Raw genomic sequence first — 16,597 nt, forward strand, 5'->3', positions numbered from 1 at the left:
GTACATTCAATTTGAAAAAGAATGAGATTTATAATTAAAATATTAATTTTTTTTATATAAATCTTATATTTATCCTTTTTTTTTTTTTTAAATATACGTTACTTGAGCTCTCTCTGATGACAAATGATATCATTTCTCTTTTTTTTTTTTGGTACAAGACTTATGCACTTATTTCTAACATTACTTTTATTTTAATATCAATTGCTCTTGCACGATTCCCTTAAGCTACTATGATTTGAATTTTGAAAAATAGCAAGTGTACTGATTTTAGGTTGCTTGTACTCAACTGTATCAAATTATTCTGTAACTTGCCAACGTGGCGCTAAGGTCAATATGAATGGGAATGGCCCGTTTAGGTCCTACAAACTTCACGCCATTAGGATATATTACTGCCTATATATGCAGAGGGTGGCTGGTGAGGCCCCTTCTGAGCCCATCTCAATTTCAATTAGGTTGGATTTAGATGATGAGGTGATTCCAGATTATTTAAATTGATTTATGAATAATAATATTTTGTGAGTATCATAATTGAGATGTGTTTGAATGTATAAAATAGATTGAGATATACATTTGAATGTATGAAATAAATTGAGATCATATGTTTAACTTTTTATGAGAATTTAAAAAAATAGTGAGTTTCATTAATGTATAGTTTATTAAAGTTGAGATAGGTTTGGCACCTAAACATAACAGTGTCGAATTTACTTTTACACTTGTGAGCCAATAAAATGCTCCTCATGTGATATTTATAGCTGCTAAAATATTCGTATATATAACAAAAAATACTATAAGATTGATTTATTTACTTATTTCAAAATTGTAATTATAGAATCAAAGTCAAATTTCTTAAAAAAGAATTATTTTATTTTCAAATCAGTGTATACACTATATACATCACATAAAAGTTAAGTTTTGATTTGTAAGATTCAAAATTTAAATTTTATATCCTAAATCAAATTATGTCATGTAAGTATTGTACTAAGTGTATTATTCACACGTACTTATATATAGAAATTTTCTAGAAATTTTATTTTAAGAAATATTTATAATTACAAGCAAAGTTTGACTCCAATTTCTATTAAATTTGAATTTGTTAAATGTGAGAGATTATATATTCCTCATATTCTGTTTGGAGACATGTATTTTTTTCTTTTGCTTTTCTAATTTCCTTTTTTGACAAAGAGACACGTATTCACCTTTCAAAAAATAAAAAAATGACATGTATTTTGAGAAATATTTTAGTTACAAAGGGACTATATAAAAGTAATCCTATAAATTGAGATGACTTGATATGATTTATCAGATTATTAAATTATTTTTATTAAAAAATAAATCTAACAAATTATATAAAATTATATTAATTTAAGAGATTACTTTTATATAATATATTGTTGGCTGTAGCACTCGTCTTCTTAATTTCTGAGTGAACTGATCCGAGCCAAGTCCAATCGTTACATCCTTACCAATACCAACCCATGGCATGTCAAACGATGTCGTACTGCTTGTGCACTTTTTTCCCAACTGCTGGCTCAGGCTCGCATCGTAAAATCCGCAATTCACATTTTTGACATTTTTTCCGAAAAATAAAAAGAAAAAGAAAACCGTTATTTGACAGTTTCAAAACCGGTTCCCTCCCTTTTCGAGTTTCACTGTTAACTCTTACGCACTCAGTTTCGGAAAACCCAAACGAAAGACTCACTGAATCTAACGATATCCATAACCGAAACCCCAAGAGATGGAGCATACGATCTTGTTTCTCATATTGTTTCTCGGTTTTCTTGGCCCTCGTAGTGTCGCCGGAGTCCAGATTCTTTCGAAATCGAAGCTCGAGAAGTGCGAGAAGAGTTCGGACTCCGAAAATCTCAACTGCACCAAGAAGATCGTCCTGAATATGGCGGTCCCAAGTGGCTCCGTAATTCTTCTTATTTTTCTATTTTGCAACTTAACATTTTGTATCTTCTGTGTGTCTCTGACTTTAGAGTGGACTTTTTTGAAAAGCTGTATTTGTAATTGGTTAAAATTTGGATATATTCCAGTTCCAGCATCTTCTCTGGTGATAAAATCACGAAAATGACGAAGGAATGTAGCAATGGTGTTTGTGAAATTGACGAAAAAAGTGAAGGTCTCATTTAATGCAATTGAATAGTTACGTCTGTCGTCGATTCTTAATAGTATTAATCTTCTAAGATTGTAGCAAGATACTTTTGAAAGTTAATGGAAAAGGGCCAATTTTAACTGATGAATGAGAAGAAAGAGTTAGGATTTTTAGTTTTTAAAGGGTAACTCCATACCTCAGCATGCAGCTAAATGAAATACAAGGCATTAAGGAAAAATTAAGAATCCTTTTGGAGATAAATGTAAATGCGACGAAAGCTGAACTGTTCAATTAAGAACAATGTTCACGATTTTAGAACTCCATTGGATTTAATTTGGAACATTCACAGATTTTGGTCAGCATCTCTGTTTACTTTGTAGATATATGTCAACAGTACTTGTGACATAAAATAGGAGAATAGTGGTCAATAGTTGTGAATTGAAAGGAGACGGTTGCTGAGCAATGACAGCCTGTATAGACTTAAAATTTAGTACAAGTTATTTTAGATGGCATTGCCCGCATAGTATTTTTAAATGCCACGCAATTTGTGTTTTGATTATGCAGAGCGGGGGTGAGGCCTCAATTGTTGCAGAAGTTGTGGAGGTGGAGGAGAACTCAACTAACAAGATGCAGACTCTGCGAATACCACCAGTGCTAACTGTCAACAAATCTGCTGCATACGCTATGTATCAGCTAACATATATACGGGTAGGGGACTATTTATTTATTTATTTTGTGTGTTGCTGTGGGATCATATATTTACTGTTCTAGAGAACATTCCCATTTATATGATAAGAACTAATTCATGATATTCTGAGTGTTTATTCTATTTCTTCTAATTCAAAAGAAGTGCTTATTTTGTAAAGAGTGAAAAATTTAATCTTACTGTGGCAGGAATAAACAGAATGTTCATTGCAAAATTTTTGCCATGTGAGGCTGATAGGCAGAGGAATTGTTAGGAGATATGTTTATCTCTAGTTTAGACTTACATAGATCCTAGATGATCGGGTCAAGTAAAGTCTCTACTTATTACATCCAATTAATAAATTTTATGACACTTCCAAGCTCAACATTTTTTTCAGGATGTTCCTTATAAACCCCAGGAGTTATATGTTAAGACACGCAAATGCGAGCCAGATGCTGATGCAAAAGTTGTGAAGATGTGTGAGAGGCAAGCAATCTTTAAGTGCCCCCCCCACCCCCCGGGGACTTTTTTAAATTTAAAATTTCCATTCTTGATATGATTTCTCAATATCTGGATTTTAACAATGGTGAAAAACTTGTTGGTTCAAATAATAATGGAGCCATTCCTATGTTTATACTTCTAGACTTTTGATTTTGACAGTTTTTGCTTACTGTAGGAAACAGTGATACAAGGAAAATTATTGTTAGATATTTGGGTGGCACATTTAAATATATCTAGTTGCATATAATGGTAAGAGAAGCCAATAAGCTCTAGCTTAAATGACGCATCCTCCCCCGTGCAATAACAGGGTTGAGAGTGAGGTTGTAAGTTCAAACTTGTTGGATGCATACAACTTATTAATTGGGAGAGAGAAGAAAAAGGGAAAGGTACATCTTGTCATATTTAGTTTGCTCTGAATATTAATGACTGTTTGTAATTTCTTGACATCCCTGTCAAGTGATTTTACAATGTTGCACATAGAAACTCTGCTTATACATCACCTTATAACAAAATTTCCGCCAAATGTCAATTTCCCGCAACAATTTGTTTTAAAAATTTTGCATCAGATTAGATTACTACCGTCTCTCTCAGCAGTTTAATAACATGACAAAAAAAGGTCCTTAGACACTTGACCACAGGATCTACATATTTGATAAATGTTCTGATGATTCGATATCCATAAGATATGTTTTAATCTCTAGTAAATGGTGTTATCAAATTCGATTTAGTCCCATCTTACTGGTGAAACGGAATTTGTTTCTGGCATTGATGGCTACAGGGAGGTCAATAATTCTATCAGGGTCACAACACAGAATGGGGCTTGCCAAGACTTGAACCAAGGCACCCAAAGAAGAGACTGGAAAGAGAGATTGTAGAATGATTGACCTAAAGTGGTTGGCTTCTATATATTTTGTACATAATCAATGCCTAGGATTGCCCATATAAATAATACTCCAGCAACGTGCAGTGACGTTTGATTCAGGAATGACTATGTAGCCTGTTTTTATTTTAAACTTTTCTTTGTTTTCTCTTAACCCTATAGTATGTTCACTGAAAAGGTTGAATTAATATATTTTCTGGTGAAGAAAACTTTTGCACAAATCTATGAGTTGCTTCACAAATTCACAGAAAGCGAGTTGACTGGATTTGTGTCTGTTTTGTAGGTTAAAAGATGAAAAAGGTCACTTTATTGAGCATACCCAGGTGCATCTCGACCATTTTGGATCTAATTTTGGCCCTGTCATTTTATTTATAGTACCAATGATACTTGTTATAGCCGTTTATACGATCTCCTAATTACTAATTAGCAATTTAGCACGAACAAATTATTACAATATCTTTGGCAGTTTGAAACTTAGAATATAAATATTGAAATAAACATAGTCAGATATCACGTACTTCATTTTGATTCAAATATTATCTTGATGAATTGGATTATGTGATACGAGCTGTATATGTCATGTTGCACCTTAGAATTAGAATCATTCTAGGTGAAAACCATAATGTACGTTATGTTTGGACATTCATTTACCACATTGAAACTTGATTATACCAATTTTACTCATGTTTCTAAAAAATTGCAACCATTATCTACTTAATTCCTTTCTCATCTTTATGTCCTTTGTGCTTAGCCAACATGTTGTCCCTGTGGGCCACAACGGCGGGTGCCTTCATCATGTGGAAACTTTTGTAAGTGGTTCTGTATTGTGGATCATTATTCAATTCCCTGTGCAGGATACGTCTTACTGATTTTTGGTAGTTGATTATTAAATTTGTTCTTTTAGTTGACAAGTTGATGAAAGGAAAGGCCAACACTGCACATTGTCTACGATTTCCAAGTGATTGGTATGACCGTTGTGTTACCTCTTTTTGTCTTGATTATGTTTTGCTATGCAGATCGATAATCTGATATTCAGTCTATGAATGTTTCGTGGATGCCATATTTTATTGTTTATGTCAATCCATTTTTTTATAATCCTGTTTTAGTTGTTATATGATTATTCTGGCAATGTTTACTAGAAAATGATTGCTATATGTGTTCTGTCGTTTAATTATTTATTAACAAATTTTACATGTTACATCTTCTTAGAGTAGTTTTTAAGTTACAAATTTCAATTTTCATATATCAATAAGTTACCAAATATGATGATACTTTTTTTTGGTATATGATCTATCAAATTAAAATACTAAATTAACATATTCTATGAAGAAGCTCACAATTGAGATCATATTGAGTCAAGTATTGTCTAATCTTCTCATAATTATCATTACTTACCCCTGGACAACAGATCGAAAGGTTCAATTTATATGAAAATCTGCATTGTCAAGACTCCAGATACTGTTTATGTCGTTTTCTTATATGTTAAAAATCATTTTACATCATGCCATAATTAATAGACACTTTTATCTATTTAGGTTCCATGTGTTTGGTATTGGACAGAGATCATTGGGATTCAGTGTTCGTATTCAGGTCAAGACTGGATCTAAAATTTCGGTATGTTTTCTTTCCTTAAAATCCTTGTACTTTACACTGGTAACAAGCACGTCTACTGCATCTTTGGTATAACAAAGCATGGATATATATGGCTAACTTACATGGAGAGAGATAATTGGTAGATAATGAATGTTCAATGATTCTTGAGTGGATGGCAAAACAACTTATCTTTTCTGCTTAATTAATTATTCATGACATGTATGGATAATTTAAACACACATGTGATGGATACTTGTGAGATGATTACTTAACGATTGCTTGATGAATATTGACTCCCCTCTCCCATTACATGAAAAGAAGATACATCATCTGATCTTTTGTGCTCATTTTCAGCCATGGACTTCATACCACACGATCTGATTCAAACATTGGAAAAAATGCCAGGATGTTGAAAAAATTGCTTTTTCCTGGTTTGGTGGGATATCTTTTCCTAGATCTAACACTACCCTGGTGAGACTACATGCTAAATTAATTGGAGAATTGCCAGGATAATGAAGTTGCAGGTTTTAGTGAATGGCAGGGAAGATGAGGATCTCAACTTTTTTATATATTAAAGATTCGAGGAAAGGAATGGAAAATTGTACCAAGCCTTATAAAATAGAGGGAGAAATAAAAACAAAGTATAGAAATAAACTTGAAAAGAAATCTAAGCAGGACTTGCTAATAAATTTAAGAAAATGCCGCTGAAGTCAACTAGGTGCACTGAATTTGGCCGTTAAAGAAACTAAAGCTTCTGCATGTTATTCTCTGTCTCCTTGTATAGGCGGTAGATTTTGTAGAACTCTTGGTCTGGTTGATTGATCTATTGGAGTATTGGTTTTAGCTTCCAAAAAGAGAATTATGTGCAGCTTTCACTGGCTTCATTGGTTATAGTTTTATCTTTCTGATTCTGTGTTTCTATTTTGTTGTGTTGGACCCGGATATATCTCCCATAGATTGGAACCATTTAGTTGTGTTTTAGAAGTAATCACATCATCAATGAATAATTGTTGAGTCATGCAATTTAGAATCTTCAGTTTACTATTTCTCATTTTGTTCTGTTGAAACAAGAATTCCATAATGTTAAATCTGTCCACTGATACTTTGTTGGCCTTCTTTTGCTAGCAGGAAGTGGTTGTGGGTCCTGAAAACAGAACAGTATCATCCAATGATTTCCTAAGGGTTAATCTTATTGGTGATTTTGGCGGATATACAAATATACCGTCATTTGAAGACTTCTACCTCGTCATACCCAGGCAGGTATACTTCAAAGATATACCTATGATTAATATCCATGGTTTTCAGAGCTAGAAACAAAATGTTGACAAGACATTCTTTTTCATCCTTCTAGTTGTGTTTTATTCTCTTTATGATATTGCGTATAAAGAAATTGTTGCAGTTAGCTTTCTAAGTAGGCCAACAGTATATTAATGCCTATAATACTTCTATTTTGTTATGCCTCTTTGAACATTTGAGCTAACTACTTATAAAAAAGAAAATAAAAAACATTTGAGCTTAAATACTTATTCCACGTGCCAAGTGTGGAATACATTCTATGGTTGACCAATTTTAGCGGCTATGGGACTTCTTTTCGTCAGGTCTTTTAGAAAGTTCTAGTTTATTGCTTGCAGATATGGCACTCATTTATCGTCTGTTGTTGATTATTGAATGTTAATTGACTGAGTGAAATGGTCGTTCAAATTTTTATATATTACTGAAAGCTTCTTTCTGTTGTGGAAGGGTGACTCTGGCCAACCACAGAATTTAGGGAGGAATTTTTCTATGTGGATGTTGCTTGAGAGGCTGAGATTTACCTTAGATGGCCTTGAATGTAACAAAATTGGGGTCAGTTATGAGGCATTTAATGGACAGCCAAACTTTTGCGCTTCACCATTTTTGAGTTGCTTGCATAACCAGTTGTGGAATTTCCAAGAGGTTAGTCAAATGGCAGTATCATCTTCTTTAATTTATGTTCCTCGTGTTAGCCATATTTGATCACCTTGTAGTTTTCTTACACTGGAGGATAAATTTTCTTGTTTCTGGCAGGCTGACCAGAACCGAATTAAGAGGAATCAGTTGCCACTATATGGTATTGAAGGGAGGTTTGAAAGGATAAACCAGCATCCAGTTATGTTTCATTAATTTCTGACTCACATTTCCAAGAACTTCAATTATTTCTTTCTATTTATCATTTTGATTTTTCTGCAGGATGCAGGGACTCATTCATTCTCCATAGGAGTCACTGAAGTTCTCAATACAAATCTCTTGATAGAGCTGAGTGCTGATGACATAGAATATGTTTACCAAAGGTTAATATTATTTTGTTATGTCCATTCCTACTACAAGTGGAAGTAATAATATGGAAAAATGCTCTCCATGGATATGTTGAATATCTGTTTAATTGAATCTTGCCTGCATGGGATGTTGGTTTATCAAGAACTTGACCTTGTTTTAAATTGCATGACACCTCAGTGGTCATATCTATCATCTATAACAATTGCCATTATGGTTTCCTAGAATTAGTTTTTAAGTTTTAGATTAAATACAAATCAGTAGAAGTTATTTCTAAATTCTTTGAACCTTTAAAAAACACTGAAACTAAGGTTTACTGCACCTTTTGTATTTTATTTATGGGAAGAATATATTTGAATTTTGGTAAGAACAGGTGAAAATTTAGCAGTCAAGAGCTGTTAGTCTTATGCCTTTTAATTTTTCCAAAATGCTGACCTCAATGGGAGCTTTTTGTTTTTCTGAATTTTGAACAAAGATATAATACTAAGTTTAAAACATCCAAAAACTTTTTCATGACCTCTGGAGATGTTACGATGAGTCAATTTTGAAGAAGTTTATTTGAGAGAACTTAAAATCTACCTCCAAGCAATTTCAAATTATCTAGTATGAGGGTATAACTTCAAACACTTCCTGATTCTAACATATTTATTTGCCTTTGTCTTTGTGCTTATGTTTGTTGTTTGTGGCTTTCTTTTTTTTAAGTCATAAATGATACCATATTTGTTTTAAAATAACGCTGAGTGGTCTTTTTTATTTGATTTTGGTATCTTATCAGAACCTCATTCTTTGACACAGTAAGCTTCATTTATTATATATCATTGTGTTACATATTTTCCATACATTGTGTAGGAGTCCTGGAAAAATCTTAAGCGTCAGCATACCAGCATTTGAAGCCCTTACGCAATTTGGAGTGGCTACAATCACAACTAAGAATACTGGAGAAGTGGAAGCATCATATAGCTTAACGGTATCACTGTCGAACTTTTCCTCCATGTTGTCATAAAACTGAAATGATTTCATCAACGATAATGCTGGTGAATGCAGCGTCTTGTTAAGGAAAGATTGGGGGTTTGATATTTGCCGTTAATTTGGGATAGACATTAGGTTGATTAAATACCAGAGGATGTATCCATGAAATTTCAAATGCCTTTTTCGTATTTTCAGAACCAATGTTGTTTTATGCTACTTTTTTTCCTTAATTTTTATTATCCAGTGCATTATTCTGGTATATAAGGATGGTTTACTGTTGTTGGGGTTCTCATGTACTCAAAGTTGAGAATCATAGGATTTATGGTTATAGTTTTTTTTTTTTTTTGGCAGCAGGTTGCTGCTCACACGAAAGATTTTATATATTCCTTTATAAATGAAAAATGGTTATATTAAATTTTTTAAAATTGTTTTTAAATTTGGTTGATCATGAAACTGCAAATAGACAGACTCCACCTAGTTTTTTCTCTGCTAGTCGGCTCCTTCAACGCTTAATATTTAAATACCACAAGAAGAATAAAATTGAAAATTTTGTGAACTAGTTTATCCAAAAACTGTTGTCTTTATCTTGTTTTCTGTCTAAGGAGGGAAATAAAGAAGCCTCATGGAGAGTGCTTGAATGTGATGGAGTATTTTACACAAGAAAAATAGTAATTGCTACCATATGTATTTCTAGACGAGTAGGAATACAGCATGGCACAGCTTGAAGAAATTATATAAATTAAATTGAAAAGATGCAATCAAAATTCCGTGAAAATAATTGTAGATTTATCTAGCTTTATTGTAACCATGGCCTCAGTGAATGCAATCTGTGATTACACACGTGATGATTTTTCCTTGCAGTTTGATTGCTCAAGAGATGTCACTCTCATGGAGGTACTTTTTCTTTTTCCATGTTTACAAAGAATTTTGCATCCATGTTTTTAGTTTCTCGCCGGCATTATTATTAGTTATTCATGGAGGATACAGTTTTGAAAGTTTAGACGGCTACAGGAACAATTCTTTATTATGAAGCCGAAAGAAATTACAAATCGATCATTTAAACTCTACCCAACCACCGATCAAGCTGCAAAATATTCATGTTCAGGTATGAAAAATGCTAGAATTATACGGTATCGGTGGGATGTTCAGGTGGAAGCAGATACTAAATCTTGGTCAGAATTCATATTCTTTTAATGCAGCAATACTAAAGGACTCTAATTTTGTTGAAGTCGATAGAGCCGAATGCCAATTTAGTACTACAGCTACTGTTCTTGACAATGGATCACAGGTTTGGTGGTAGTTTTGAGCATATGATAGCCAAGGGCCACTTATTCTCTTTTCTGCTTTCGAAATCTATCAGTGATCGTAATCCTACCCCATAGGACGTAACAATACCTTAGAGAAGACTATCGAATTCTACCTTACCAAGCAAGGGAAAAATCTGCTGATTTCCATTTGAGTGTGGTTTTGTAACCAGTCGTAAATATGGAACCATGGATGACCATGTGAGCTAGGATGAACAAACTATCCAACTTTTGTCTCAGAGAAGGCTAAAATGCAGACAATATAAATTTCACTCGAGATTGTGAGTGGAGTTACAACTTACGAGTAGTTGCTCCTTGAGTACACGGTGTTTACTTTGTGTTCCAAAGGTCTATTAAGATGCTAAATTTTAGTCCCACTTACTCGATAATTCTCTTTGGGCCACCCCCAGATTCTGTTGTGCTCTTGTAATAGCCGGATAGTGGGATACAGGGATAGGAGGACTGCACTTGTCCAGGATTGGTCTAGCTAATGACGTGATCCCATCGAAGGGAAAAAAACATTAAATTTTTAGTCAATTTTTTTTTTCCCCGTTAGTTTCTGGAATCTTTGTAGCAATATATGTGGTTTCAAGAGTAGCCAATTTTTTTTTTTTAATTTTTAATTTTAATTTTGAATTTATTTTATTATTATTGTTTTTTTTTTTTTTTGGCAGAGCACTCCTTTTCAACCACCGAAGAACGATATAAATGGTTTCTTTGAGTCCATTGTAAGCCTTTGGAACAAACTATGGAAAAGTTTGGCAGACTTCGTCACAGGAAAAACTTGCAGGTATTGTTTCTATAAGGAAAACAAACATAGAAATTTAAATTTACTGCTTATTTTGGGGTATCTCTGTTTAAAAAGTATATTTATAAGTAGGGGATATACTAAATGTTGTATGCTTAGAAAACCCCAACTAGTTTGAAACTCAGCTAATTTGAAATTCCAGGCTTTGTTAAGGTCTCTCATTGTTGATTATGAATATATAATAATTGGCCTGGATATAGGTAAATGGTGAGAAAAAGGCTTTAGAAACCCCCTACGCTGCTGAAAATCTCAATTCTCAAGGATTTTGAAAAGCATGCTGTTTGACATTCCAGGCTTTGGTGGGTTATGTTGAACTATGGCGATATAATTATATGATCAATCTATTAATTGATACGTGGATGTGCATGATTCTGCTTGTCATATATTATTTTGTTTCGTTGAAGTTGGCTATTTTTATATCGTAATAGTAACAAAACATATTGTAAATTGATGTGAGTGATGTGAGTTTTTAATAAGAATCACTAGAATTGAATTTTGGAATGAAATCGCTGAGATTAAAACATATGCGTGCATGCATAGTTGCACCTTTTAAAAAAAAAAAAAAAAATTGGTTTGCAAGAAATTCTATGTTTTTCCCCATCTTTTTAAATTTGGAAGCAATATAAGAAAAGGTTTCTTTGGAATAAAATAATTAACGATTCACATTTTGCAACGGTAGATAGTATTGTGGGAACAATACACTCACATCAGAATGGGTCTAATGGGTGATATTCGTAGTAGGATCGATCTTTCATGTGAAAGGAATAAGTGTTGCTCTTGATCTCGGAATATTAAAGAATTTTCTCATTTTGCCTGATGAAGGAAATTTTCCCTTCTGAATTTTTAAATTTGTCAAGGTTCATTCCAAAGAAAAGAATAATTTTTGGGGGTGGGTATTTTAAGTGGCCCTCTCTTAAGCAATAGCTTGAAATTTTTTTAGATTAAAAAGGAAAATAAAAAAGTACCAATCAAAAAAGAAGTATTTTGTCTGTTGTAAATTGCTACCGTTATGTTAGTTTCACGGTAATCATGGCTATATGTGTATATATATAAGTGTGTGCGCTCACCTACTAATATTCCGTGTTTTTTTTCGAGCAGAAGGAAATGCTCTGGATTTTTGGACTTCAGGTGCCACATTCAGTACATATGTATGAGCTGGATAGTGATGTTTGGTCTAGTTTTGGCAATTTTTCCAACTGGTAAACCTTCTTTATATATTTTCAATCCGAGAAGTAAGCTGATCGTGGAGTAAGAAAATGATATATAATACACTGTACTCTGAGCTGCAGTGCTTGTTCTACTATGGCTTTTACATCAAAAAGGACTCTTTGATCCTCTTTACGACTGGTGGGAAGATCATTTCGAGACCGATAATCAGAGTAGCAGCAGGGATATCCGGAGGCACAAAATTGATCTTGACAACCCTCGAATTCATGTTCATAAACATCATGAGCATCCGAGGCACCATAAGCACAGTGCTCAATATAAGCGAAGAAGCATTTACAATGAACGAAGGCATAACCACTCCGACAGAGAGACTGATTACAATTACTATCTGCATCATGTTCATAAGAACAGGCACAAGCACAGCCGCAATAAGAATTTAAGTACTATTCAGCAGCGGAAAGAGGAAAGAGAGACTATGAAAGGATTGTTAAAAGCAAGCAGACATTATGAAGAGAAGCAAGATGAACTTATCAAGCGCAAACGTGGGCTGCTGAATGACACACAGTTATATCAGCATGCAAAGCGGAGAGAATAGTGGGGCTAAAAATGGTATCATCTATAAAAATTTTAATTCGTTTCACACAAATTTTGGAATATATGCAAATCGAGTTTCAGGGGGGGTTTTCTTTTGGTAAAACTGAACGACAATGAAGCATTTACACTATTTCGTACAGTGTAAATCATCATCCTGATGAGTTTATTGTATATTGATATTCTTTAACCTTTTTTTTGTTTCCCTCTTCCACAATTGTACATCGAGAGAAGTTAAAAGCACAAAACTACGCATGTGGTACTGGGCAGAGCTACGTCATGATTGTTGTATGAGAGACCTATATAATTGTCCCCCACACTTGCACTCTGTGACTCTATTCTTGACTAACATCCTCTGCAGCTTGAGACCAATGATCTTAATGGACATATATGAGGCCACGTTGGAACATTTAGCATGCTGTCTCTAGCCACACAAATGACTAGCCTGTGCATTACTTACCTTTTGATTATGCCGAGTTGTTTACTGTTTCTTCCTGTTTCCTCGCATCCTTCTTTGCAAGATGAATGTGAAAGCCTTCAGGAAATTGCAAGCCAGGAGTTCGGACAATATTTCCTCCTCTGATAGGTTTCCACCTGGAAGTTCAGATGTAAAATAGGTTACTCTCTCTCTCTCTCTCTCTCTCACACACAAACACACACAGCAGTTTTAGGACAGTTACCTGTACTTTGTTACCAAACAATGGAGAAACACAGCCATTTGCACCTTAGTAAAGTCTGTTCCGACACAGAATCTCATGCCGCCACCGAAAGCCATGAAATGTTTGGATGCGCCATTTAATTCCACTCCCTATATGCCACCAATTTTCAGTGAAGTTGAGCAATAAGAAGATTGATTAATTGGTCTCTAAAGTCAAATTTAAGCTTTATTCATCTAAAGTAGCAGGCTGCTTGCAGCAAATTGCAATTGAAAGCTTTAAAAAATATGACCCACCTGCCACCTCCATGGATTGAAAGCAACAGGATTTTCATATTTTGCTGGGTTCAAGTGTACAGCTGGGGGACATACCATAACCGCCCAACCTGCTGGAATTGTATATCCTGCAATATTGATGTTTGCATATTATGTCATGTTCGATCAGTTTTTGTTTGCATGAATGAATAGCTGGTAGTCCTGTATAATGTGAATGCATACCTTTAAATTGTATATCTCTCAATGCTTTTCGGAAGATCCCCGGAACTATATTTGCCAGTCTAACTGTTTCATTTATGAACTACAAGTCGAACTTGTCAATACATAGTGCAGAGCTACATATAGGAACAATATGATGTAAGAAAAGAACTGAAATTTCCTGAACCACCTGGAATGTAAATGTCATTGATTTGTATTCTTTCCAGGAAAGTCCAGAATCAGCATTTTCCCGCTGGTTAAGAATTGCCTCATGCTCTTCCTGAGAGAGAGGGTTTTAGAGCGTGTCAGATGATGGGTGTAACATTAAAATTTGTGAAAGCAATTTAATGATCTTCCATTTCGAAATTTGAATTGCTATACGAACCGTCAGTTGTCTCAATACCAGAGGGTATTCTGAAAGAAACTTAACGGCCAAAGTTATAGCGAGGGAAGTTGTTTCAAAGCTGGCAAACAGCAGCACAAACATCAAATCCAGAGCAATTGCCTCTGTGAGAATTGTTCCTTCTTTTTGAAGCTCTTCGAGGACATAATCAAAAAAATCACTTTGCTGATTCCTGGGCATTGCCCGTCTTTCCTGTAACATGTTCTTAAGCATCCTCATTGCCCTTTTCCTACCCTGAGAAAAAAACTTGAATACTCAAGACCAAGAAACATAGGAAATTAATCATCTTTACTCAGTGGGGGTATTTCACTATGCAGCTTCTGCAGTCGGAGGAAACCAATTCAGGACATGCATGACACTAACTATTATGGCGGATTTTGGTTCACCTGCAAACATTTGTGAAAAGCCGTTCCGGGAATGTTCAAAGGGAAGGAGATCAATCCCTGAATGAATGCAACGAAGTTCTCCCTTAGATTCTCAGAGGAATTATCCGCATCATAACTTATCAATTTCTTTGCAGTCAGATCAAAAATCATCTGCAAAAGACCAAATTATTAATGTCAAGAATTGGGAAAATTAAGGGAAAATTATTAACTGTTGGCTCTTTAATGAAAAGAATAAGAATAATAATGGTCAGCGTCAGCCTGAAATTACACTGGCTGTTGCATCTTTTAGTTCAACGGTGTCCGCACATGACCACTGGTGTAATCTTCTGTTCGCTGCCTGTTCAACCTCAGGGAGCATCTTTTTAAGGCTTTCAGGACCAAAAAGATTCAGCACCATGTTCTTGAGGTACTTGTACATGAACCCGTGTAAGGAACCCACATTCTGTCGTCCGAAAATCTCTGTAAACGTTTCTGGGTACCAGCTTTGAAACAGTTGTCCTTCTTGTTGGAAGACAAAGTAATTGAGATCCGGGTCAGTGGATACCACAATTGGTCTTCCCACCAAGTTTGTCCTGAATATAGACCCAAACCTGGAAAAGTAAAATTATCATGTGTTATGTGCAGAAGGAGAACAAACAAGAAGAATAATGCAGTACTTAGAAGAAGTTTACCTATCCATCCTTTCTTTGATGAATGGAGGAATATCAGAAGAAGTGTTTGGAGCAAAGAACTGAAGCGTCTCTCCAAGGAGTGGCAAGCCCATAGAACCTGGTGGAAGTTTTCCTTTGCATCTGGGATTTCTCCAGCTGTAAACCCAATGTGTGATGATTATAATTATCAAAGCTCCAATGAACAATGCCCACATCTTGCCTTTTGTTACTAATTGAAGCTCTGAAAAGATCTTGATTTGAAAAAAGAAAAAAGAAAAAGCAATGGGGGATCGAGTTTTTTGATTGAATGAGAAAAGTTTAATGCAGGAAACGTGGGGGAGAATAGACAGGATGGAGCAGAAAGTGCTGGCATGTATCTTAGCAACCCGGATATCTTCTTAAATAGGCAGGCCAGACTTTCAAAAAATAACATAAAGTTTTCGGTTTTCATATTGGAGATACAAATTACAATATCTTTTGTCAACGCAGCTACAGAGTTGTGTTAAAAGAACCTTGCATGATTGCATGATGCAAGGCTCTCTTCTCTCTCACACACACACGCATGCACGCACGCAAACACAGAGTGGATGATTTGTTTGGTTATGGGGAAAAGTATCTCTTCACACTTAAAAAAAAAAAAAAAAAAACACGAGGCAGAATTATGGCCTTTTTTTAAAGGAGATTTTGCAGGAACAGATCAAGAGCTTATACCTAGATTTGAGATCGAAGAGGTTTGAAGGATTTGCCTGGCCAAACTATAAATGTGAATTCAATATATAGTCCATTGAATACTAAAAACTCTAAAATCTAATGTGCTTTCACTACTTTGGAAATCTTCCCAATATCCATGCTGAATACTATAGTATCTATGTAAAGCGGATGATGCCACGAAAGATGCCACACATGATATTCTTTCTTGTGTTTCATTCTTTGTTTTTCAGAATCATATCTCTTCCTAGATCTTCTTTTAGCTGTAAGCATTGTCTTATATTCCTTATTGTCAGACTCGTAATCTAAGTGCATACATCACAAGCGATTTCAATATGATTGTTCTAGAAAATGCATGCAAATTAATACTGTATCTATATATGCTTTCATGTTCTTAAAATTTTCTTGGTCACAGATAGGTAAGCTAATCTAGTTG

The 16,597-nt window shown here is 34.5% G+C and overlaps 2 protein-coding genes across 2 annotated transcripts; one reads left to right on the plus strand and one right to left on the minus strand.

Moving 5' to 3' along the window:
- The first annotated feature begins 1,499 nt into the window (after positions 1-1,499).
- Positions 1,500-12,941, plus strand: LOC121235648 (protein HAPLESS 2). Its single transcript, XM_041132000.1, has 18 exons — positions 1,500-1,912; positions 2,660-2,803; positions 3,178-3,266; positions 4,445-4,484; positions 4,913-4,970; positions 5,066-5,126; positions 5,697-5,775; positions 6,883-7,014; positions 7,495-7,689; positions 7,801-7,881; positions 7,963-8,063; positions 8,896-9,013; positions 9,877-9,909; positions 10,027-10,120; positions 10,215-10,303; positions 10,994-11,109; positions 12,226-12,326; positions 12,417-12,941. Exons 1-18 carry the CDS (start codon positions 1,736-1,738, stop codon positions 12,887-12,889), a joined length of 2,181 nt encoding a protein of 726 aa, XP_040987934.1. The 5' UTR covers positions 1,500-1,735; the 3' UTR covers positions 12,890-12,941.
- On the minus strand, positions 12,372-16,051 carry LOC121235647 (cytochrome P450 87A3). The gene is made up of 10 exons (XM_041131999.1): positions 15,475-16,051; positions 15,072-15,393; positions 14,804-14,953; positions 14,400-14,651; positions 14,205-14,294; positions 14,039-14,117; positions 13,838-13,944; positions 13,566-13,693; positions 13,346-13,479; positions 12,372-12,682 (listed from the first exon to the last, which is right to left on the minus strand). Exons 1-9 carry the CDS (start codon positions 15,666-15,668, stop codon positions 13,353-13,355), a joined length of 1,449 nt encoding a protein of 482 aa, XP_040987933.1. The 5' UTR covers positions 15,669-16,051; the 3' UTR covers positions 12,372-12,682; positions 13,346-13,352.
- Between the last annotated feature and the right edge of the window lie 546 nt (positions 16,052-16,597).

Source organism: Juglans microcarpa x Juglans regia, chromosome 6D (assembly GCF_004785595.1).
Source record: "Juglans microcarpa x Juglans regia isolate MS1-56 chromosome 6D, Jm3101_v1.0, whole genome shotgun sequence".
Taxonomy (NCBI): Eukaryota; Viridiplantae; Streptophyta; class Magnoliopsida; order Fagales; family Juglandaceae; genus Juglans; species Juglans microcarpa x Juglans regia.

What these genes read in the sequence shown, in the direction of transcription:
- LOC121235648 (XM_041132000.1), top strand. Translation starts at nt 1,736, where the DNA reads ATGGAGCATACGATCTTGTTTCTCATATTGTTTCTCGGTTTTCTTGGC. An exon ending in CTACGATTTCCAAGTGATTG is followed by an intron (nt 5,127 to 5,696) that starts GTATGACCGTTG and finishes TTATCTATTTAG; the next exon opens with GTTCCATGTGTTTGGTATTG. An exon ending in AGTTGTGGAATTTCCAAGAG is followed by an intron (nt 7,690 to 7,800) that starts GTTAGTCAAATG and finishes TGTTTCTGGCAG; the next exon opens with GCTGACCAGAACCGAATTAA.
- LOC121235647 (XM_041131999.1), bottom strand. Translation starts at nt 15,668, where the DNA reads ATGTGGGCATTGTTCATTGGAGCTTTGATAATTATAATCATCACACAT. An exon ending in CTTTTCACAAATGTTTGCAG is followed by an intron (nt 14,652 to 14,803) that starts GTGAACCAAAAT and finishes TTTTTTTCTCAG; the next exon opens with GGTAGGAAAAGGGCAATGAG. An exon ending in TCAATCCATGGAGGTGGCAG is followed by an intron (nt 13,694 to 13,837) that starts GTGGGTCATATT and finishes GGTGGCATATAG; the next exon opens with GGAGTGGAATTAAATGGCGC.